Here is a 26,482-nt window from a genome sequence, read left to right on the forward strand (position 1 = left end):
TCCTGGGACAGCCAGGGATTGATTCTTTTGGATGTCCTGGAGTGTGGAGAAATTGTCAATTCAGCTTGCTAGAAGATGACACTGACTAAGCTGAAAGTTCAAATTTCCAGGGTAACGCCAGAGAAGATAACCAGCTTTCACCTACAACATGACAACACCAAGCACCACACAACTCATTCCAAAATTACCATATCCACCGTAGAGTTCCGATTCAGCGCCTTCAGACTTCCATCTCTTTGGGCCTTTGAAAGATGTACTAAGTAGCAAACAGTTTCAAGACACAGATGCTGTTGTCAAAGCTGTAAGGAAATGGTTAGCCTCAGCTGGTCCCGATTTTTACAAGCACGGCACGCAGGCTCTGGTTCATTGTTGGAAAAAGTGCATAACAAATTGTGATGACCATATGGAAAAATGACAGCTATAGCTGAAATATTGTTCCATTTAGCTGTGCTGTTGTGATTTATGTATCTCCTGTAGTTTCCATGAATAAAAAGAGGCATTACTTTTGGAACGTTCCTCATAATTCTAGCACAGAAATTGAAATCATTGTTTCTTTTGCAATATTTAAGCATATTAATGAGTTTCAAGAGAAGTATTTTGTGATTACAACAGTGAGTGCTCTGAAGTGGAGTCATTTAGGTGATTTAGTATGGCATTGTGATGTTGGCTGTTGGTGCATATCTCAAGGATTAATTGTGGAGACCTGAAAATGTATAAAACATGGTGGTGAAATGACTACACAATCAATCTGCACGAGCACAATGAGTAAGTGAATCAATGTTTTTAAACTTAATCATGGAGGAAGATAAGCAAATGTTTATTAATATAGAGAAGGAAAGTTGTTAATCACAATAAAGCGAAGATGCTGAGTCGCAAATAGGCACAACAAAATGACTCTTATAATTAAAGCTTTTGGCCCTTAAGACCTTCGTCAGCAATAGACATACATATGCACACATTCATACAAATCAATATTGTGTTGCATGTTTCATATATTAATAAACATTGATTCACCTACCTTCTCTCATGATTTAATAAAAAAACATTGGTCCCCTACCTTCCCCATGATTTAATTATAGACACTGATCCATTTCCTCAGTATGCTCACATAGATCAATTGTGTAGCAACATTGAGCAGAGAAATGTTCCAATGCTTTTTCGAATATATCAAGGGTTGCTATGCTCTCCTTGGCTCGCAGGTACTAGCATAGTTTAAACAGCTGTGAGGAGCAATTAAATTTATAATCTTCATTTGCAGCAAAGTTTCACCCTTTCCTCCAAATGTAGTACTTTGAAACACATTGTCTAGCTGCTACTCTCTCTCTGGCTGTGTAATACAAACAGATGACACACCTTCTTTTGTTTCCACCATAGCTCCTGAAAAGCTCTCACAAGATTCCTGTGAAGCACTTAAGTATGTCACTGGCCCTATTCCCTTTATGGCGCAACACAGTTGAAAACCAACTATACAAAGAAATTGTCAGCTCAGTGTCAATAACCAACAGCTATTTTAGAGTACATCTGATTATAGGGTAAGAGTTGATGGAGCAGCTCAGCAGCATAAATGAAACATATTTAAGAGCTGGGTCTCCAAATACTGAGAAGTTGCTACTGTGAATAGAAAACTTCTTCATATTTTAACTACAAACCAGAGTGGAGCAAAATGATACAAACATACTTGTACATCATTCTACTTGTAGCATATGTGAGGAATAGAAGACAAAACCTAGAAAAGGGAAGATGTGGAGATATAATTTAGACTAAAAACTGGAAACAATTACATGCTGGATTTGACAGTTTTTTGCAAAAAAAAGATAAGCCGGAGACAGAGTTCTAAAGTTTACTACTGCTGCTTTGCAGCTTGCAAAATACTAGTTAGTCTCATGTTCCATAGACTATGTGCATGATAAATTGCCATGGTGGTGGAACAAGTCATTTTATGAAACTTCCTGGCAGATTAAATCTGTGTGCCTGACCGAGACTCGAATTCGGGACCTTTGCCTTTCGCGGGCAAGTGCTCTACCAACTGAGCTACCGAAGCACGACTCACGCCCGGTACTCACAGCTTTACTTCTGCCAGTATCTCGTCTCCTACCTTCCAAACTTTACAGAAGCTCTCCTGCGAACCATGCACACAGTTTTAATCTGCCAGGAAGTTTCATATCAGCGCACACTCCGCTGCAGAGTGAAAATCTCATTCTGGAAACATCCCCCAGGCTGTGGCCAAGCCATGTCTCCGCAATATCCTTTCTTTCAGGAGTGCTAGTTCTGCATGGTTCGCAGGAGAGCTTCTGTAAAGTTTGGAAGGTAAGAGACGAGATACTGGCAGAAGTAAAGCTGTGAGTACCGGGCGTGAGTCATGCTTCGTTAGCTCAGTTGGTAGAGCACTTGCCTGCGAAAGGCAAAGGTCCCGAGTTCGAGTCTTGGTCGGGCACACAGTTTTAATCTGCCAGGAAGTTTCATATCAGCGCACACTCTGCTGCAGAGTGAAAATCTCATTCAAGTCATTTTATATTTACATCACAGATCATTCATAAATATAGCTACATGATGAACATTTATTATGAAACTTCCTGGCAGATTAAAACTGTGCGCCCGACCGAGACTCGAACTCGGGACCTTTGCCTTTCGCTGGCAGAAGTAAAGCTGTGAGTACCAGGCGTGAGTCGTGCTTCGGTAGCTCAGTTGGTAGAGCACTTGCCCGCGAAAGGCAAAGGTCCCGAGTTCAAGTCTCGGTCGGGCACACAGTTTTAATCTGCCAGAAAGTTTCATATCAGCGCACACTCCGCTGCAGAGTGAAAATCTCATTCTGGAAACATTTATTATGTTCTTTTTTCTTAATTAAATACACTGTTGTGAGTAATTCCTACCCATCAACTTTTACACATTTCAATAACAGAAATTCTTAAACGGAATAGGAGTTGTCACGGAGAAACTTTTTCTGATGGTTTTCAAATTTTACTTTTCTGTCTGTCAGACATTTAAATAAAATGTAAATGGGTAAAACATCAAAAATTTTAGATGTAGCATTGTGCAGCCCTTTTTGTGTGAAAGGAAACCATAAAGTGGGGTAATTAATTTGAATTTTCCTTCTGCTATTGTAATTATGTACATCACCGTTCTTTTTGAACTGCAGTGCATTATTTATAGTTAATGTCATGAAGGAATAAATAAACTGTGAAGCAGCAGTCAGAATGCCCAACAGATGTCTACAAGGTGATCATGGGGTGTGAGCACCATACATTATTTTTGCAGCATGTTTTTGAGCAATGAATACTTTCCTAATCCTCAACCCTTCGTTTGGGGTCTTCAGAAGCTATCTTTTACATAAATGCCAATTACGTACTTTTCCAGTGGTCTGTTACTCTTTTAGCTTCCTAAAAGGGACAACAATCCATGCTGGCAACGATCAGTCTGCGCGCATGCCATTAGGAGCAGGCATGGGTTTCTGCACGAGGCTTCAAGAGATCCCACACGACAACTGGCGTAAGTGAAATTCTACAGATTCCTTTATTTGGTTTTTGATTTCTTTATTATTCTTTTGTTACAGTGCTTATGTTAATGATTTTTTTTTGTAGAGCAGTTCAAATAAAATAAACATGGATGAACAACAGCGTGAACGAATACTGAGATGGCTGGAAGAGAAAAATAATGAAATTATTGGTGATGGAGAAGAGAATGTCGATTTTCCAGAGCAAGTTGGTGAACATGACACAGAGTCAAAGAAGTCCGTGAAGATGACAATTCTCAAGAACATCTGCAACTGCCAGAATCCTTAAATAGTGACAAAGATGACATTTCATTATCGAATTTATAGTCGCATAATTTCTATTCTACCAAAAGAAGACAAAGAGATGGAACCTACACTGCTATTTGCAAATGGAAAAAAACTCCCTATCAACAGGCTGTTAGAAGATGATTTCATAATATTGTCACAGAACAAGGTCCCCAAGGCGCAGCACGTGAGATTAGTAACCCTTTAGAATCTTGGTTATAGTTTATTGACTTAGAAATGTTGCATAGTAGACTGCACAAATATAAAAATAATGTCAATGCAGATAAATTATGACAGAGAACGAGACTGTGGGCTTACAAATTTGACTGAGTTGAAAGCTTTGTTTGGTGTCTTGTACAAAACAGGGCTATATAAGTCGTCATATACTTCTTCTAATAATTTCCGGGTATGCAGCCAGATCGACGGGATTCGGCTGCATACCTGGAAATTATTAGAAGAACAAATACATCGGGAAAATTTCAGAAGTCACGTCATATACTTCGATTGATGACATTTGGATTACTGATGAAACTGGCCTCGGTTTTTGTTATGCTGTTATGTCTGAACACTGATTTCAATTTTTACTTGGAGCTCTTAGATTTGATGGCATTCACTCACGTGGAGAATGAAATTTGACAGACAAGTTGGCACCGATCAAGTGGTTATACAATGTCTTTTTCAACAACTGCAAGAAACATTACAGAAACAACAGTGGCTGAGATGCTAGAGAATTTAAGAGGATCATGCCAATTTCATCAATACATGCCCAGAAAACCTGCAAAATGTGGAATCAAGGTGTTTTCTTTAGTAGATGCTGTTACATTTTACACCAGAAAATTAGAGATTTACATTGGTAAAGAGCCGGAAGGACCTATTTATCAAGACACTTCGACCAACTCACTTGTAACACAGCTAACTGGTCCCATATCAGGAGCTGGACGAAATATGACCGTGAACAATTGTTTCACAAGCGTTTCTTTGGCTGAAGAACTGCTGCGAGATCACAGACTGACAGTGGTGGATACACTTCAAAAAAATAAACTAGAAATTCCAAGTGAATTCAAGCAGAACGGTATGTCTGGTACCGCGCGCCGAGGAATTTGAATCTGCGCCAGACGTCATGGATGGCGAAGACCCCTAGAGTTCTCTCCACCATCGAGCCGTAAGCTGTGGCAGCGCGCGGCTCCTGGCCCACTTTCAGTGTGAGGGCGCCACAGAGGGACATGTTGTACCAGCGGCCAATAGTGGCACCCCCAATAACGTACTTAAGTGCCTGCCTCTCGCTCAGCCAGCCAGTCTAATCCTGCGTATGTCTGTAGACACATCGCCTCACGTTAGACCGCTTATTTACTTGTTCCGTGTACAAGTGGACGTGGTGGTTAGGTTTCCTTGTGAGTCCGTTGTTTGATCTTGGTGTTGTTCATTCTGTCCTTCGTTGGTAGTGTCCATCCTCTCAAGTTGTGTTGTTGTTCACGGGCCTCTCCGCGGGTCCAGCCGCACTTTCAGTCTTTTCAACCCCACGACCGTCCCAGTCACAGTTACAACATTTTGGCGACGAGGTAAACGGTGGACGTTGTTGGTATGGAGGCGAAGAAGGTCTGTTTACTGGAGCAACAGCAGCAGCTCATGCAGCAGCAGGAGCTCCAGTTAGACATCTTACGAAAGTCGCTGCAGTTGCTAACGGACGAAGTTGATGCCCGGGACGCGTTACCACAACAACTTCAGAGTCCTCAGGTGTCAGATGCTTTCCCGCGTCCACCATCGTTTCCACCCTTTAATGACACTAAAGAGGACTGGGAAACCTACTTACATTGGCTGAAACAACATTTCACAGCTTTTCAAGTCACGGGTGACTCCTTGCAGTGGTAGTTGTTTTTGTCTTGGGCCTCTCTGGACACGTTCTTTATTCTTCGCAAGTTGGCACCATTGTCTGATTCTGTGGCTCTCTCTTTCCAGGAGATCTGCCTTTTGCTGACAAACTATTATTCCCAATGCTACCATGTGGATGTCTCTCGGCTGCAGTTCCACCAGTACCATAAACAACCTGGTCAATCTCATCATTCCTGGGTCACAGACTTGCAGGGTCTCAGCCGTCTATGCGGTTTTACGTGCACAAATCAGCAGTGTAAGGCTTCATATGCGGACTCCCTGATCCGGATGTGGTGGTTCAGCTGCCTCCTGATCCCGAGGTCCGTACTGTGGCGTTTAAATTGCCAACCCCTCCTTGGAAGAGATTCTCCGCATTTCCCACTCCTTTGAAATTGCTCAAGCGGCTAACCAGTGTCTCATAGCGCGACCGCAAGTGGTAGCGATAGCGGCGTCATGGCGGGTTCTGCCCTCGCGTCGTCGACGTGGCCCAGCCAACAGAGGCCAGCGCCATCGGCACTCCTCGTTGTCCGATGTCTCTAAGGCATCGGCACCTTCAGTCGCACCTCGTCGCCGGTCGCACGGCCCACTTCCATCTTGCCCACAGTGCTTTCCTACCCATTCATGGGCTGATTGTCCCCACTGCTGGAAAACGTGCACGCTGTGTAACAAGGAGGGCCACATCTGATCGATTTGTCGTAGTCACTCGAGTCGATACAGTCCTGCCCCTCCTGGACCTCAAGATACCCTCCATGCTCTGCAGACAGTCATCCCACAGGATGACCCAGCAGCGCACAAGCTTTTCCTCATGCTCCACATTTTCACAGAGGATGTCACTTTTCAGGTTGACACTGGGGCCACCATCTCCCTGATTAATATGGTGACATATACCTGGCTGGGCTCTCCTGCTTTGTCGCCTCCCTCTCGCCATTTGGTCACCTGCGGAGACGGTTCCATTCCCCTTCGTGGGCAGTTCGTCATCCAGGTGACGTACAGACATGTTCCCTGGCTCCTTACCCTCTTTGTCGTCGACCATCTGTCGGCTTCAAATATTTTTGGCCTGGATGTGTTTCAACTGTTTGGCTTTTCAATTTCCAACAAAGTTAAAGTCGTTTCCACGGCTGTTCCCTTTCAGGACTTGGACCATCTGTGCTCCGCTTTTTGACCGTTAATTGCACCGGATCTCGGATGTGCTTCCGGCTTTCAGCCCCTCATTGACACTTACCCCATTCCCCGACAGGAAGACCTCCTTGCCAAGCTTACCGGGGGAGAGTATTTTTCAAAGATCAACCTGGCTGAGGCATACCACCAGTTGCCCTTGGATGCTGAATCTCAAAGCGCCTTCCCTTTGGTGTCTTTTCGGCGCTGGGTATTTTCCAGCAATTCCTGGAGCAGCTTACACAGCCTACCCCTGTCTGTGTGAATTATCTGGTTAACATCTTGGTCACCAGGTGTTCCTGCCAGGAACATTTGCAAAACCTCAGCATCTTATTTCATGCTCTGCAGTCTGCTGGTCTACGCTGTCAGCTGGACAAGTGTTTTTTTCCGACCAGAAGTGGAATACTTAGGCCACTGGCTTAGCAAAGATGACATTCGCTCTTTGGGTCATAATGTAGTGGCCACTGAGGCCCTCCTGCATCCCAAGGACTTATCTGAACTGCATGTTTTTTTGGGCAAAGTTACTTATTACTTAAAGTTCTTGCCCCAGGCTGCCTCCATTGCTCAACCCCTCAATCCCTTGCATCACAAAGGGGTGCCTTTTGTTTGTACTGCTGCTGTGACCAGGCTTTTCTCTGTTTAAAGACGACGCTGAAGTCTGGCCCTTGCCTTACTCCCTTCTCTCCAGACCACCCCTTGGTTGTGGCAGCTCATTTGTCACCATATGGCATTGGGGACGTCCTTGCGCACCAGGATGCCAATGGCTCTGAACAGCCCATCGGTTATGCCTCTAAGATGTTGACCCCAGCACAACAAAACTACTCCCAGATTACGCTTACACCATCCAGTATAAGCCCACCACCCACCATGCTAATTCAGACACTTTGTCACATCTCCCAGCAGCCCTCGATCCTGCCTTTGACCAACAGGAGGTCCTCAGCTTTCACATTGATTCCACCCTCCCAGGATACACTGGACGGTCTGTCTCTTATGGCTGCTCACATTGTTGCGGCCACCCGCCGCAACCCTGTCTTCCGGCAGGTTCTCAACTACATGGTCCATGGCTGTCCTACGTTACTCGTCGGATGCAGACCGATATCAGCCCCTGGCGCCACCTGTCCCACAGGCTGTCCATGGTCAATGGTGTCCTTCTCTTGGCCACGGAGTCAGGTGCCCACCAGGTGGTCATCCCTCTGGAACTGCGGCTTCAGGTGCTCAGTTTGTTACACCGCGGGCACTAGGATATGTCCCACATGAAAGTTTTGGCTTTCCGGCATGTGTATTGGACCGGCATCAATGGCGATATTTAGCGCCTGGTCTGTGGGTGCACTGTCTGTGAGCATCACCAGGCAAGAACCCCTCAGTCGTTTGCACGCTGGCCTGTGCCTCGCCGGCCCTGAGACCGCATCCATTTTGATTTTGAGGGCCGGCTTTGGGGTCCATGTGGTTACTCATCGTTGAGGCCTACTCCAAATACCCATATGTTGTCTGCATGACATCCACCACCACGGAAGCTACACTCACGGCCCTGGCCCATGTTCTCGCCATTGAGGGCCTGCCACACACGTTGGTCTCCCATAATGGTCCCCAATTCACGGCGTCCTCCTTCCACAACTTCTGTCACGCCAATGGTATCAAACATATCCGTAACCCCCTTTCCACCCTTCGTCCAATGGTGCAGCAGGCTTGTCTGCACCAGTTGACTAAGGCGGTTGACACATCTCCAAACCACGTCAGCCCTCACCCTGTTTTTGAGCACTTATTGCACTACGCTAATTGACGGATGCAGTCCGGCAGAGCTTTTTCATGGGCGACAGCTGCGGACCCTGCTCCGTTTGCTGATGCTGTCCCTCCTTCCTGCTCCACTCCTGGCCCTCACAGCAGTAGGCCCCTGGCTTGGCCATGTGGGCCCGCGAGTACTGGCACAAAGCAGGTTGGACACCTGCCACGGTCGTCGCAGTCCATGGGTGGTGTGTGAAGAGGTGCAGACATCGAAAGGGTTAGATTGCCACCATCATAATCAGCTCTGCGCTCGTGCTGCCACAGGGCTCATGCCACCGCCTCTTTCCTTACCTCCTTCGGGTACGGACGTGGTCCTCGAGTCGATCGGCAGTCGTGAATACCTTGGGCATCCCTTACTCCCCAGCAATTGCACTTGATGCACCCAGTTCCTCTTCCCACTGCCGTCCACCATGACACCGGCAGGGGCGTTTCCACTCCTAGGTGCAAGTTTCAGGGGGGAGGGATCTGGTATCGCATGCTGAGGAATTTGAATCCGCGCCAGACATCATGGATGTCGAAGACCCCTAGAGGTCTCTCCACCCTCGAGCTGTAAGCTATGGCGGCGCCTGCCTCTCGCTCAGCCAGCCAGTCTAATGTCGTTGTTGTTTGTTCTGTCCTTCGTTGGTCATGTCCGTCCTCACCCGTTGGGTTGTTGTTCTTGGGCCTCTCTGCGGGTCCTGCCGCGCTTTCCGTCTTTTCAACCCCACGACCGTCCTGGTCGCAGTTACAACAGTGTGCAAGAATGTTCAACAATTTTTGACTATCAATCATCTATCACTCTGCTGTCTTATTGCCCAAAGAAGAACAAAACATTAATACTTCTTTCAACAATGCATCACACTGGTATTATAGATGATAGTGCCCACAAAAAACTTCCTACAATTATAAACTTTTACAATAAAACAAAAGGGGGCACTGATGTAATGGACCAACTTACCCACAGCTACTCACTTGCATGAGTTTGTCACCAATGGCCACTGTGGCTGATCTTTACTTTTCTGGACATTGGTGCACTGAATGCTCACATAATACTGGACACAGTCAATCAGGCACACAAAATGGAATGTAAAATTTTCTTGAAAACATTGGCATTTGAACTGTGTCACCCTCAACTGCATTTACGAGGAACTACAATGACTTTGCCCCATGAGTTGAAACAGTGTATAACATGATTCATACCTACTGTTCAGGATGTACCATCCGATGATAACGAGTTCATACCAACAAGAAAGTGTTGCATTCATTGTCCAAGATGAGCAGATAGAAAATTCAAGTCTATTTGTCATTTTTGCAAGGGTAATATATGCCCATCATACCAAAGCAGTATGCAGAGGCTGTATTCCTAACGAAAACTAGGCCCACTTAGATGCGTGACAGTTCATGTTACTTTCTATTTCTTACAGTTTCATGTCCGCATTGAACTCAAATAACTGTAAGATTTAAAGAAATTGGTTGGCTTTCATAAAGAAATAAATATCATGATAAACTTGTTCCAAAGAGACAATGTTTACATAGTGTAAATAACTAATTCATTTACAATTACTTCTTTATTTCATTATGGTACTATTACATAACTAAATCCTATAAAATAATACCAAAATATTTAATAGCAATAAGATGCTGTTTATCCTCCCATGACCCCACTCAACGCCTCACGTTACAAGAAAGGTGTGATGCGTTGAGAGATAAAGATGAGTTAACCCAATTGTTAAAATTGTACAACTAATTTTAAAATGCAAGCAATAATACAATTGCTTAAACTAAGTTTTAGACTGGCATAGCATCATACAAAAGGTGCAGACAACAGTCCCTATGACATAGGCATTAAATTGCCTAACAGACATCCAAAGTACCCAAAAGGGAAGTTGCTCTAAGGCACTATTTTACTAATAAGTTTTTATAGTACAGAATAATGCCTTTCTGAGGAGTAGACTGCCTTTCTTTTCAACATACTATCCATATGTAATTGTGATAGATAAGGTTTTTATAACTTTTTCCAGAAATTTATGACACGATTTGTAACGTGTGTTCAAAATTTGAAACTAATCTTGTATTTTTCTATGGAGAATAAATAAATTGCTATTTTAAACTATACAATGCCATTATCCACAGAAACACAAGAGGAATACAAAAGTAAAGACACACTTACCTCTGTGTCAGTGTTTTGTGGATCCTGCATACTACCATGTCCATCTGGCATCTCCCAGTCCTGCAGACACTGAAAAGGAGTACAATGAGTTACTCTCATTAACTACGATGTCCATATACACACTTAAGTGGTATCATGACCACTAAACAACAGCAAATAATGTACACAGAGCTATCTTTACATAATTTGGTGCCATTTGCAATTCATAGTACGGGTAGGGATAAGCAAATTTAAATTTTAATGTTATGTACCTTAATAATAAACATAAAAAAGGAGGCACTTCAGAGTAATGAGGGGAAAATAGTCTTGCAATAAGCATATGTGATAAACCCACATAACAAACAAAATATTTAGGGATGAACAGTAAATGTTGGGTAACATGGAATGAACACACAACTATATTGGCAAAAAGAATTCATCAGCATTTTAGGCTGTTAGGACTATATCAACAGTGTGAAAAAGCCAGTGTCATGTGGTGACATAGTACTGTATTTCTATGTACACTCAATTCTGAGCTACAGGATTCTTTCCTGGGGTTCAAAGGGACCAAATACGGACACAGATTTCAAACTATGGAAAAGAAACAGACAAGGTTAACTAAAAATAACAGCTGGACTAAGGTGATTCATAGCCACGAAGGTGGCATTAACTCATTAGACCAGATGTCTCGCAACATTTCTTGCAGCTGGAAGACTAAAATCTGGCCTTTGTGTGACTTTTACAGAATTCTGAACATTGTGAGTATTAATATGTGGGTAATCCATGTTCACAACACCACCTGTGACAATGAGAATGTCCTAAAGAGGAAATCTTTCCTAATATGACTGAGTGAAGAGCTACTCTCATCATGGATGCAAAGCAGGCTACACTTACCAAGAATATCAAATGACCTGCGCCTCACTATACAATCTGTCCTTGGAATCGAATACCATTGTGAGAACATTGGTGGAAATGCTGGAATAACATCTGCCCCAAGAAGAACTATCTGCCACATCTGACCGTTGATGAAGAGAAGAATGATAACAACATTTTGTGCTGTTAGTTGTAGGACATTTTGCAAAGAGCATCGAGTGCAATTATGCACTAGTTGTTCAAAATAAATGTTGTAATTGTTGTCAGAAACTATTGTTTCTGTGATCATAGACTGTGGCCTGTATTGTTTATTAGTGATGAATAATAAATGATAAAATGTGTTACCAAATTTTGCTTACTTTTTGTTATGTCGTAAAAACTGAGAACATTTGTAACATTGGATAATTGAAGAATGTTTGTGTTCTAGGGTTAAACATTTGTTGGCTTTGCTATCTCCCAACCAAACTGTCACCTTCCAACACACCCTACACTTTGGGCTGGTAACACATCAATTTCTCAAAGCAGTCAGATTTTTTTCCTTCCACATTTGTTGGCTTCGCCAACTTTCAACAAAACCGTTACCTCTCAACCTAACCTAGGTTTCAGGGAATGTTGCAGATACATCTGTCAACAAAACCATGTGTTCTGCTTTCACATTCATGTGCTTTGCCAACTCACAACCAATCAGTTACCTTCCAACCTGACCTACACCTTGGGCTATGCAATAGATCACAATGCCACCACAACCACATTTTTTTGCTTTCACGGATGCTGCAGTTCCAACTCGCAACTAAAGATCAGTCTATTATTACAAACAGTTTTTTGTGGCAATTCGAGTTGCGCTCTTGTATCCCAGCCTAGCCACACCTATGCAAATTGTTACTTATTCAGAGAATAACAGCCATATTTGTTGTTGATGATGTTGTTGTTGTGGTCTTCAGTCTCGAGACTGGTTTGATGCAGCTCTCCATGCTACTCTATCCTGTGCAAGCTTCATCTCCCAGTACCTACTGAACCTACATCCTTCTGAATGTTTAGTGTATTCATCTCTTGGTCTCCCTCTACGATTTTTACCCTCCACGCTGCCCTCCAACACTAAATTGGTGATCCCTTGATGCCTCAGAACATGTCCTACCAACCGATCTTCAGCATTCTTCTGTAGCACCACATTTCGAAAGCTTCTATTCTCTTCTTGTCTAAACTATTTATCGTCCATGTTTCACTTCCATACACGGCTACACTCCATACAAATATTTTCAGAAAAGACTTCCTGACACTTAAATCTATACTCGATGTTAACAAATTTCTCTTCTTCAGAAACGCTTTCCTTGCCATTGCCAGTCTACATTTTATATCCTCTCTACTTCGACCATCATCAGTTATTTTGCCCCCCAAATAGCAAAACTCCTTTACTACTTTAAGTGTCTCATTTCCTAATCTAATTCCTCTGCATCACCCGACTTAATTCGACTACATTCCATTATCCTCGTTTTGCTTTTGTTGATGTTCATCTTATATACTCCTCTCAAGACACTGTCCATTCCATTCAACTGCTCTTCCAGGTTCTTTGCTGTCTCTGACAGAATTACAATGTCATCGGCGAATCTCAAAGTTTTTATTTCTTCTCCATGGATTTTAATACCTACTGTGTGTTAATTCATCCACCCATCCATGTCCATACGTCAATACTTGCTGTACACGTAAAAATTACAAAAGGTTATGGGCCCAGTGCACAGATGTGGTGAGTGTGTTTTGAGTTCAATGAAAAAAGAACTTGAGGTACAAGAACTGGTGAAGACGACGTATCTGATGTTCTAACTTAGCTAACGATGAAGGAAACAATTTGGAGTGATCGAACCATTTGTGAAGATTGCTCGCCAATGCAGCAATAACTATTCCACAAGGTCAGTTCATGTTTGTTCACTGATACAATATCATGAAGCATGGGATGCCATAGAACCTGGATTTGGAATATGTTACAATCAGTTAGATGCGGAGAGACCACTATCTAGGGACAATTGGCACTTTATAACTGGTGAAGGAAGCATAGGAGAAACTGAAAAGAATACACTGCAACAATGACCTACTTAACACTATATTCAATATCAGGGACTTAGTAAATATGAAGAAAGCAGATATGACTATGGATGACTATGTAATGAAGAATAATGGTTGCCACTAAGTTAGTGAAGCAGGGGGGCTTTACCTTTAATGTCAAAACAGTTGCACGCTTTATGCTTCTAAGACTGCTCTGGAGAAGTATGAATACTTCATTAGAAGTTTCGAAAGAGATAGATCGACAACAGACATAGTCATCAACAGACTAGAATTAGAAGAGAAGCACCTGGAACCAGATCTGAAGTCCATTAAGAGCTGAGAAGAAGCCAAAGCATATGCAGCACAAAGTGGAGGTCATACAGAACACAAGTTTCACTGGAGCCACTATAAACATCATAAACAAAACCACTGTGGTGAAGCAGATCACACTGCCAAGAAGTGCCCACATTTCCATGGAAAACAAGGAGTGGATGCACCAAAAAAGTAGAATGTTCCTGAGAAATCAACATAAGGACAAGTGGGTGTAAGCACAACAGTGCTAGGAGTTACACAAACAGTGAAGACTCAAGTGTAAGTGCAAAGGATGATGATGAAATTGTGGCTATGATAGTGACCAAAAGTGGAGGAAGTGCTGATGGAAAGGTGTGGGTTCTGGATTCAGGAGCATCACATAATATGACTAGTCACCAGGAGATACTACAGAACTTGGAGATGAGCAACTTTGGAGAAGTGAAACTGACTGATAGGAAAGTTACTAAAGCAACTGGTAAGGGAACTGTTGACATGAAAACAGAAAAGTAATGTGGGGATAAATCAATCCAACTAACAGAAGTGCTTCTGGAGGAAGAACTGGATGGGAACTTCCTGTCTGTTAAACAAATGGACAAGAAAAGAATGTGCATTAGATTGAAAAATGGTGACATTAATGCATCTGTTGGTGAAAAGAAGTGGTCAGAGGAAGATCATCATGCAGTGATGTCTATATAGTGTACTGTGAATACTGTAAACTGAATAACAATTAAGTGATGGCCCACAATGACAAAACACAGCAACAAGGGGAAAATGAAGCAACAGCCAGATGGACAGAAATTTTGTGGCACCAAAGACTTAGACACACAGAAGCTTTACCCAAAGTATGTGGAGCCACTAAGTGCACAGAAAAATGTGAAGTGTGTATGCAAGGAAAAATAAAAGACAGCCTTTCACACCAAGCCAAACTACTACTGAAAATAATCTAGAACTGGTACAAAGCAATGTCGACTATATTATACAGATCTCCTTAGGTGGAGCACCTTACAATGCTTCTTACTCGATGATCACTCAAGATTTCGCGAGTGAAAGTGCTAAAGCAGAAAACTGATTCACTTGACTCACTTGTGGAGTTTAAGTGATGTGCAGAGTCAAAGACAGGGAGAAAACTGTAGTTTCCAATCGGACAATGGGCCTGAATACACCAACAGCAAATTTGAACAGTTGTACAAGAAAGAGGGCACATTATACTGGAAAAGCACAGTTTACTCTCTCCCATACTATGGAAAAGCAGAGAACCTAAATAAAACACTTATATCCATTCTGATGTGTCTACTATTCCGAGGTGGTTTCCCCAACAATGTTTTGGGAGAAGGTCTGACGTTGGCCTACTACATGTGAAATAGATGCCCAACAAGATAACTTTGGGAAAAATCCCATATGAAGTCTTGAAGCCAGAAAGAACTTATTAAAAAAGACTCGAAAACACTCAAAGTGATTGGCTGCAGACCTGGACAAGGACACTAACATCTGACATTCTTACAAAATGATCAGAAGAATGTGTTTATCTTGGACTAGAAGCAGGATCAACTCGGGAGTCTTAGACAAGGAAAAATCATTTTTAGACGAGATGTCATCTCTGACGAGGTAGTATTCCCAGTAAATAAAGAACTGTGTCTCCTAGGGGAAGTAATCACAAAGCAGATAGCAACAGCTGCTCCATATAGCAGTGAGGTGACAGCAGACAATGCCAAAACAGTGCAGTTGAGCTTTTGTGATCTATCAACAGGAGGTGACAAGACACAACCAAGGGGTGAAGAACCGGTAACAGATGATGCTTGTTGAGTCAACAGCTGTCTAAGGAGATAGGAGACAATCTATCGTTGGATTGATTGACTGATTAATTGAGAAGGTTTATGGGGACAAATGGCGATGTCATCAGTCCCGCGATTCCAAAGATATTCACAGGTGAAAGAGGGTCCGCTAAAAGTGGACAGTTCCAGCCAGAGGAGTCAAATTATGAGAAATAATGAAGTTAAAACACACACAGCAAAAGGCATAAAAGGTGAGACCAAATCCAAATACTGGACAAAAAAGGCACCCTTTTCATGGAGGAGTGGTAAAGGGGTCGCAGATCGAGAAGACATGAATAGAGGCTCCAACCACAACCACCCTGCCCCTACTCCAGGAGTGAAGCAAAACCTTAAATCTGGAAATAAAAACCACTTTCAGGAAGGAAACTGAGGACCAGTTCAACCATCCATGAGTTGTCTGCTAATATTAAAATTAAGGAACCTGGAAGACTATACTCAGCACGACAGTCCAAACGAAGGGAACATTCCACCAATTTGAGGGATAACGTCAGTCTGTCTCCACAACCATATTCTGGGGGTGGTTCATTAGGCACAAGGAAACAATGGGTGACCAGTAGTGCACCAGGTGTTATTCCACTTTAGGGCAAAGAGAGATTTGACGGAAATCTGCATGTCCGCAAATGGAATCGTGAAAGGGAATGGGGGGTAAGTATCTCCTTATCTTGCCAAACGGTCAGCCAGTTCATTCCCATGACTTGAGACCCAGAGAAAGATAACTGAGCAGGCAGCATGGCCAAGGGCAGAGACAAGGTCATGGACAGCAGAGAGCAAAGGGTGATAAGAGTAACATCGGACGATAGCCTGCAGGCTGCTCACTGAGTTGGTACAAATTAAAACACTGGCAAGGGAGGCCTGAAAAACAAAATGGAGGGCTCTGTGAATGGTTAGAAACTCTGCTGTGAACATTCTACAGGATCCTGGCAATAAATGGTGTTCTAAACCATTGGGAGATGTTAAAGCATATCCCACCTCTCCTTATATCTTATCTTAGAACCATCAATGTAGAAGATGCTGGTGCCCTGGAATGCTGCATGGCTGGCACGTATAAGATGCCAGAAAACCATAGGGGCAACAGAGACCTTATGCCCTGGAATAGGGCAGTCCTAATCCATGGTCTAGGCACCATCCAAGGGGCACGTGGGAAGAAATACATGGGGCTTATTCCAGTGAGTGGAGATGGAGATCTCGATAGAGGCAAGTGAGACGCATTCCAACTGACAATCCTACCCATGGGCAGTTAGGAGGGAGGCATCACCCGTTCACAAAGAGGACAGGGTACATGGGACAGTCAGGGAATTGGTGAATGGTGATTGTGTAAGAAGCCAAGAGTTGGCTCCGCAATATTTGTAGAGGGAGTATACCTGCTTCTGTGAGGTGACTGTGAATGGGACTAGTGTGAAAGACGCCAATGGTCAGATGTACCCCACAGTGACGGTTAGCGTCAAGGTGATTCAAAGAAGAGGGAGCTGTGAGCCATAAATTTGACTACCCAAATCTAGTCTGGACAAGATCGGAGCTTGGTAAAGATGGAGAAGAGCAGTAAATTCTGCACCCGAAGATGTGTGGGCCAGGAGGTGAATATCATTATGCTTCCACATGCATGTAGTCTCTAAGTGGTGAATATGGGGCAGCTACATCAGCTTTTTATCAAAAATACGGCCCATGAAATTGGACCATGCTACAACATCGTGGAGCTGGACACCTAAATAAAGTTCTGGATCAGGTTGGACTGTGGGTCAATGACAAAAATGCATTACCCGCGTTTTGGAGGGAGTAATCTGAAAGCCATGGGAGATGGCCCATGCAGAGGCCCGTTGGATGGCGCCTTGGGGCCAGTGCTCAGCAGGTGCTACCGAGTGGGAGCTGCACCAGATGCAAAAATTGCCAAAGTACAATGCCAATGTAACCACAGGCCCAACCGAGGTTATAAGCCCATTGATGGCTTGGAAAGGGATCCGGAGTTCGACAGCTTGTCGCTCCTTCTGTCCCGGGCTCTGGTGGTGGGACGACAGGGGCCTCATCGTGTGGGTCACTTCCAACCGTATTCGAAGGTTCTGGCTTGAGGGTTGGCAGATCCCCCTGACTCCAGAATTCCAATGGACATGGAGGTCATCGCTACTGCACAACGCTCCACCTTCTACATCTACATTTATACTCCACAAGCCACACAACAGTGGATCACAGTGCCCCCTTCCCCCCCCTCCCCCCCCAAGGAGGAGGAGTGCAGTAGCCACCAGAAAGATTGTGGGAGGCGCACATCGGTACAGCGCGTCATGGACAGTAGTTGCTGCAAGTAAAGTCCCGTCCAACAGAGGGCACGTGAGAATTCGGCGGCACCCTCTGTTGGCGGAACAACAACAACTCAGGCAGCACAGGCCGTGCCCAGTCAGTTTTACATCGGGCACGCCTAGCAGACAGTTCCCTGTCTACACTATGTGAAGTGCGACAGACAACACGAATCGTGTTATTACAGTAAGCTCCCACTGTGGTGGAGGTACTGGTGAGCTACTGTACTCCTATGTACAATTTTCATTTCATATATGTATGAATTATTCCTTTTGGAATAAAGACGGCTTTAAATGGTGCAACATAAGGAAGTGGCCTACCTGGAGAAAGGTCGACACTGCAAATAGCGATTGCCACAGTCACTGGCACTCTAACCACTATTGCTTCCAGGTTGGTATAAAAGGGGATCCAGTCACTAATGACATCGGACAAAGTGCAGGCCCTGCCAGATGCTACCCAGGACCAGCACAGTTCTGACAAAGCCCAATAACCATGAATTGTTCGAGAGTGGTCATCACAGAAGCATGTTTCTTGAAGAGCATGACAGAATATAGAACAGGAGGAAACAGGATGATGTATTTCCAGTAGGTGATGACAGTATCTGTTGCAATCCCACTGGATGATAGTGTCACGAGAGTCCAGGTTAGACATAAAGAAGCCGAGAGGAGGTAATGTGACTCGGTCAGTGGACTTCACCGACAAGGATGGAGTGACAGTCATAAATGTCAGACTCAGGTTGCGAGGGGGGGGGGGGGGGGGGGGGGATGGCATGTCAAGTTTCTCCTTCTTCTCTTTTGGAGGTGGAGGAGGGCAGGGCACAGAGGGAGCACAGGCGTCTGCAAGATTGTAGTAGGAGGCCTCCTACATTAGAGAAGGCAGGGAGAGGGGTCTTGGGTTGGGCGGGGGGAGAGGGGGGGGGGGGAGAATCGTCACCAGTAGGTGCCGAAGAAGGGGGAGCTACCGGGTGGGATGTCATGGGAGCTCCAGGGGTGGGGGAGTGGAGAGGGAGACAGAGCTAGGGTAAGGAAGAGGTAGAAGAGGAAAAGGATGTAACGGAGGCAAAAGTTGAAGAAAGTGACACTGGATGGAGTCTCTCATATTTTCGGCAAGCCTCAGCATAAGACAGGTAATCCTGGGACTTGTATCCTTGGATTGTGGGCGAGAGGAGTGGTGGTCATGACAAATGACACACACAAGTGGTGGAACACATGGTCTTCCTTCATGCAGTGGGTGGCCACAGACAGCACACAGAGGACCTGCCATACAGTGGGAAGACATATGCCCAAAATGCAAGCACCGAAGGCACCTCAGAGGTAGTGGGATGTAGGCTTCACATCACATCTGTAGCACATAACCTTGACTTTCTCTGGAAGGGTATCCCCCTCAAAAGCCAGAATGAAGGTGCTGGTATTGGTGTGGTTGTCTCTGTGACCCTTCTGCACATGTCGAACAAAATGAACACTGTGTCACTCCAGATTAGCCTGGAGTTCCTCATCAGTTTGCAGGATGAGGTCCCTATGAAAAATCACTCCCTGGACCATATTCAGAGATTCGTGAGGGGTAATAGACACTGGGACATTGCTAAGATGATCACAAGCACGAAGAACTGCAGACTGGGTGGCAGAAAAAGCTGTGATCGACAGGGAGGCCGGCTGCATCTTACTGAGAGACTCCACTTCACCAAACTTGTCCTTGATATTTTCCACAAAAACAATGGATTTGTGGCGGTAAATGCGTCCCCATCTGTCCTAGTACAGACGAGGTAGCAGGAAAAATCTTTCATCCCAAGACGGAGAGGCTGGCCCTACTCCCATAGTGTAGCCAAGGAAGGGAAGGCTGCTTGGTCATACACAGCAGTATTCCTTCACTATTTGAAGACATGGTCGTTTGAGAATGGCCAGATTTTTGCAGCTTGATATGCTTCATGTGCCAACCATCTGCTCTGATACCACTCCAACCTCACGGGCAGCACCTAGCCACAACAAGGGCCCCCTGGCATGGTGGCCACTGCTGGGAGTTCCAGTGCTCCAGGAAGACATGTAACCATTCCTTGGCATACATGGGGAGGGAACAGCTCAGGTGTCAGTAGCGTGATACCTGTGTTGTCAGGGGGCTCAGTCAAGCCAGATGGGTACATAACTGCCTCATCACCCAGACTGGCTACATGCCTGGTGACCTAGCAGAATGGAGGGGGTTTGCAATGGGGAGGGAAAGGGGGGGGGGGAGGAGAGGAATTCCCACTTTTGACTGCTAGGGAGGTGTTTCTTCCCTACTGGAAAGTAAAACTTCTAGTGTGTTAAGTGAATCCATCTGATCCAACATCAGTAGAAGAGGCTTTCATCTCAGTTCACAGGCACAAGTGGCATACAACCATTGAGTGGGAGATGAGTAGCCTAAAACGCTACAATACATGGCAACCTGTTGACAGATCAAAAGCTGATCATGTAGTTGAGAGTAAGTGGGCGTTTACTACAAAGAAAATCAGAGGTGAGATTACTAAATTTAAAGCAAGGTTAGTAGCTCTGGGTTATTGCCAGATATTTGAAGCAGATTACAAGGAAAGCTAGAGCCCAGTAATGAGACAAAGTAGCAATTGCAGTACTTAGGGGATGAAAAGTCAAACATAATGATGTAGAAACTGCTTATCTTAATAGCCCAGCACCATTTTCATGGAGCAACCACAATTGTTCAGCACGGCGATAAAGTGTGTTTAGTAAATAACAGTTTGTATGAACTTCATCTCCCCCCCCCCCCCCCCCATGAACCATGGACCTTGCCATTGGTAGGGAGGCTTGCGCGCCTCAGAGAATACAGATGGCCATACCATAGGTGCAGCCACAGTGGAGGGGTATCTGTTGAGAGGCCAGACAAACGTGTGGTTCCTGAAGAGGGGCAGCAGCCTTCTCAGTAGTTGCAGGGACAACAGTCTGGATGATTGACTGATCTGGCCTTTTAAAAACAGCCATGCTGTGCTGGTACTGCCAACGACTGAAATCAAGGGGAAACTACAGCCATAATATTTCCAGAGGCATGCAGCTTTACTGTATGGTTAAATGATGATGGCGTCCTACTGGGTAAAATATTCCGGAGGTAAAATAGTCCCCCATTCGGATCTCCAGGCGGAGACTACTCAGGAGGACATCGTTATCAGGAAAAAGAAAATGCGTTCTACGGATCGGAGTGTGGAATGTCAGATCCCTTAATCGGGCAGGTAGGTTAGAAAATTTAAAAAGAGAAATGGATAGGTTAAAGTTAGATATAGTGGGAATTAGTAAGGTTCGGAGGCAGGAGGAACAAGACTTTTGGTCAGGTGAATACAGGGTTATTAATACAAAATCAGATAGGGGTAATGCAGGAGTAGGTTTAATAATGAATAAAAAAATAGGAGTGCGGGTAAGCTAATACAAACAGCATAGTGAACACATTATTGTGGCCAAGATAGACATGAAGCCCATGCCTAATACTGTAGTACAAGTTTATATGCCAACTAGCTCTGCAGGTGATGAAGAAACTGATGAAGTATGTGATGAGATAAGACACATTATTCAGGTAGTGAAGGCAGATGAAAATTTAATAGTCATGGATGACAGGAATTCAAGAGTAGGAAAAGGAAGAGAAGGAAACATAGTAGGTGAATATGGATTGGGGGTAAGAAATGAAAGAGGAATCCATCTGGTAGAATTTTGCACAGAGCATAACTTAATCATAGCTAACACTTGGTACACGAATCATAAAAGAAGGTTGTATACATGGAAGGATCCTGGAGATACTAGAAGGTATCAGACAGATTATATAATGGTAAGACAGAGATTTAGGAACCAGGTTTTAAATTGTAAGACATTTCCAGGGGCAGATATGGACTCTGACCACAATCTATTGGTTATGAACTGTACATTAAAACTGAAGAAACTACAAAAAGGTGGGAATTTAAGGAGATGGGACCTGGATAAACTGACTAAACCAGAGGTTGTACAGAGTTTTAGGGAGACCATATGGGAACAATTGACAGGAATGGGGGAAGAAAATTCAGCAGAAGAAGAATGGGTAGCTCCGAGGGATGAAGTAGTGAAGGCAGCAGAGGATCAAGTAGGTAAAAAGATGAGGGCTAGTAGAAATCCTTGGGTAACAGAAGAAATATTGAATTTAATTTATGAAAAGAGAAAATATAAAAATGCAGTAAATGAAGCAGGCAAAAAGGAATACAAACATCTCAAAAATGAGATTGACAGAAAGTGCAAAATGGCTAAACAGGGAAGGCTAGAGGACAAATGTAAGGATGTAGAGGCTTATCTTACTAGGGGCAAGATAGATGCTGCCTACAGGAAACTTAAAGAGACCCTTGGAGAAAAAAGAGCCACTTGTGTGAGTATCAAAAGCTCAGGTGGAAACCCAGTTCGAAGCAAAGAAGGGAAAGCAGAAAGGTGGAAGGAGTATATAGAGGGTCTATACAAGGGTGATGTACTTGAGGACAATATTATGGAAATGGAAGAGGATGTAGATGAAGATGAAATGGGAGATACCATACTGTGTGAAGAGTTTGACACAGCACTGAAAGACCTGAGTCAAAACAAGGCCCCGGGACTAGACAACATTCCATTAGAACTACTGACAGCCTTGGGAAAGCCAGTCCTGGCAAAACTCTACCATCTGGTGAGCAAGATGTATGAGACAGGTGAAATACCCTCAGACTTTAAGAAGAATATAATAATTCCAATCCCAAAGAGAGCAGGTGTTGACAGATATGAAAATTACCAAACTATCAGTTTAATAAGTCACAGCTGCAACATACTAACACGAATTCTTTACAGACGAATGGAAAAGCTGGTAGAAGCCGACCTTGGGGAAGATCAGTTTGGATTCCGCAGAAATGTTGGAACACGTGAGGCAATACTAACCTTACGACTTAGCTTAGAAGAAAGATTAAGGAAAGGCAAACCTACATTTCCATCACTTGTAGACTTAGTGGAAGCTTTTGACAGTGTTGACTGGAATACTCTCTTTCAAATTCTAAAGGTGGCAGGAGTAAAATACAGGGAGCGAAAGGCTATTTACAATTTGCACAGAAACCAGAGGTTGAAGCCTCTCCTCGATGTTATTCAATCTGTATACTGAGCACGTAGTAAAGGAAACAACAGAAAAATTCGGAGTAGGAATTGGAATCCATGGAGAAGAAAAAAGAACTTTGAGTTTAGCCGATGACATTGTAATTCTGTAAAAGACAGCAAAGCACCTGGAAGAGCAGCTGAATGGAATGGACAGTGTCTTGAAAGGAATATATAAGATGGACATCAACAAAAGCAAAACAAGGATAATGCAATGTAGTCATATTTAATTGGGTTATGTTGAGATAATTAGATTAGGAAACGAGATGCTTAAAGTAGTAAATGAATTTCACTGTTAGGGGAGCAAAATAACTGATGATGCTCGTAGTAGAGACGATATAAAATGTAGACTGGCAATGGCAAGGAAAGGAAAGCGTTACTGAAGAAGAGAAATTTGTTAACATCGTGTATAGATTTAAGTGTCAGGAAGTTGTTTCTGAAAGTATTTGTATGGAGTGTAGCCATGTATGGAAGTGAAATGTGGATGATAAATAGTTTAGACAAGAAGAGAATAGAAGCTTTTGAAATGTGGTGCTACAGAAGAACGCTGGAGATTAGACGGGTAGATCACATTACTAGTGACGAGGTGTTGAATAGAATTGGGGAGAAGAGAAATTTGTGGCACAACATGACTAGAAGGAGGGATCGGTTGGTAGAATATATTCTGAGGCATCAAGGGATCACAAATTTAGTATTGGAGGGCAGTGTGGAGGGTAAAAATCTTAGAGGGAGACCAAGAGATGAATATACTAAGCAGATTCAGAAGGATGTAGGTTGCAGTAAGTACTGGGAGATGAAGAAGCTTGCACAGGATAGAGTAGCATGGAGAGCTGCACCAAACCAGTCACAGGACTGAAGACCACAATAACAACAATGGACTTCTCCATGCAGGTAAGGACTGGAATGATTTTTTTCTGCTCTGTGAGGAAAAAGTTAGGTTTTTAACATTGTGAGAAGGATCTTTGTGTATTCTCCTCTAGTCATTTCATTATTGAGGTTCATATTGACAGTGTTGTTGTAACAGGCGAGGAAAAGAGGATTGAAAAATCCAAGAATGTTTTGAAATCTCACATTAGCATTAAAGAAATGGATGAGATGTAGTTTATTTTAAGACTTAAGATTGAGCAGTCGCAAGGAAAAGTGAAATTAGAACAAACCAGTTACATTCAGCAAACACAGGGCATAGCTACATCAAATAATGACAACCATTTTGATGAAGATTAGAATGACAAGCCATTTGATTGGAAATTGCACCAAAAGGCAGTGGATTGTTTGTTGTATACGTACTCATGTATTCTATCTATATTGTCTTTATTGCAGGAAGGTTGAGTCAGTTCAACTCTAAACCAAGTATTTCTCATTGGACCAGAGTAAAAAGGGTGTTCTGTTACCTGAAGCAAACTAAAGATTTGAGCTTATGTTTCAATGCCAGATGTTGTGATCTAAGTGTGTTCAGTGATACTGACTGGGCAAATGATCCGCCTGATAGTAAATCTGTTACAGGGTATATAATTTTGTTAGCTGGAGCAGCAATCAGCTGGAAGAGTAAAGGGTAACCCACTGTAGACACCTCTACAACAGAAGTGAAATACATTGCAATATTCAACACGTAAAGAGTGAAATGGTTTGTAGACATTTTAAATGAGATCAAGTGTTCTGAATTTGTTAAGACTAACACTTCAGGTCAATGCTGACAACACAGATGCCACTGAGATTACCAAGAAAAAAGAGTATATCAGAAAAAAGCAAAAATATCAGAGTGTGCAATCATGAAGCAAGGCAACTGTCTTGGATGGTTTTCTTAAGTTTGTGTTAACTGATGACAACAGTGCAGACATTTCAACTAAAAGCCTTTGCAGTATTAAAACTGAGAGATTCAGAGACATGTCAGGATCAAAATAAGTATTAGGCCTATTTCACACTGGACTACCTCCCTGTTAAATTTTGCGTCAGCTGTTTGATAATGTACCGTATTTATGCAATATGAAACTGATAAGTTATTCTCTTATAATGTCCACTGAGGGAAAGTACTGTAATTAGGTTTACTTAACGCAGTGACCAACATTCAAATTCAGTGCCATTTCCCGAGCACTCAGAAGCCAACGGTTTCTATTGTATGCTTCACTTCTCTGTATGAGCTTCTTTGGTGCAGTTCAAGTAGGGTGCAAAAATCTCTGTAAAACGAGTGTGATGGTAGTGCCGTTCTGTATACTGTATGTGTTTTCTGTAGTACATTTATCAAAAATGACAATGTGTGGTTTGTAGTTCAACTGCAAAACCACATCCATGTGCCCTTCACTCGCAGCAACTGAAGCTGTGCTCTTACATTGCAATGTAACCACATTCCCGAAAAAGAAGACAATATCTATGATAACCTAAATTATATGTTCTTATTATTCTCATTATTTTACACACAGCAATTTAGGTTGTGTTCTTACATCCTAGCCCAAAATTACATGCGAAGGCATAACTGCTTATTCCTATATTGTGTGTATATTAATTCTACACAACTGTGATCCACCAAGAGAAGAATTTCATTTTGATAATATCATCCAAATAGCTTACAACCAGACTCAAAGCCATCAACAATAGAGAAAGTTAGAGAACTCATTAAACTTAAAAATAACAAGGCATCAGGAGAGGACAATATAGTTGCTGAATTGTGGAAATGCTTTAGTGACAATGTTATACTATGTCTAGGCCCGTAACATAAATCACCAATGAAATGTATACAATAAACAGCATACCATTAGAATGGACAGCAGCAATAATACATCCATTACATAAAAAAAGCAAAGAAAACTGACCCTAACAATTACAGAATGACCCCCCCTTTTGCCTGTGACACATCAGGTCTTGTACATGGCACTTTTAAAGAAAGATGAAGAAATTTTTCACCCACAACTAGAAAATTATAAAGCAGGATTCAGGAAGGGAATGTCTTGTGCAGAGCAAATACAAACTATAAAGGATGGAACAGAAACTTGAAAATTTGATTTTTTTATAGAGTTTAAAAAGGCATATGACTCAACTGATAAAAATAAATGACACTGCAAAGGGATTCGGACCAGACAATAAAACAAAAGAAACAACTGCAGGAACTTTAACATCAAAGGTGGTAAATTTTATGAAGGAATTGTCAAAATCATTTGAAATAAAATCAGGAGTAAGAAAGGGAGATTGTTCCTCACCTCTACTTTTAAGTTGCACAGTAGAGATGGTAGTGAAAGAACAGAAGAAATCCATCAAAGTGTCTAGCTCCTGCGGATGATATGAAGTTAATTACTGGCTCACTGGATGACGCCAAAGAACAAATCACAGAATTACAAAA

The 26,482-nt window shown here is 43.1% G+C and overlaps 1 protein-coding gene across 5 annotated transcripts in view; it reads right to left on the minus strand.

Moving 5' to 3' along the window:
• Positions 1-26,482, minus strand: part of LOC126291665 (zinc finger protein 22-like) — a 108,410-nt gene that overhangs the window by 79,666 nt on the left and 2,262 nt on the right. For all 5 annotated transcript variants that reach the window (XM_049985244.1, XM_049985248.1, XM_049985247.1 and 2 more), the window contains exon 2: positions 10,731-10,799. In XM_049985244.1, the coding sequence (XP_049841201.1) occupies positions 10,731-10,799 (69 nt within the window). The remainder of the gene's footprint in view (positions 1-10,730; positions 10,800-26,482) is intronic.

This window comes from Schistocerca gregaria, chromosome 9 (assembly GCF_023897955.1).
Source record: "Schistocerca gregaria isolate iqSchGreg1 chromosome 9, iqSchGreg1.2, whole genome shotgun sequence".
Lineage (NCBI taxonomy): Eukaryota > Metazoa > Arthropoda > Insecta > Orthoptera > Acrididae > Schistocerca > Schistocerca gregaria.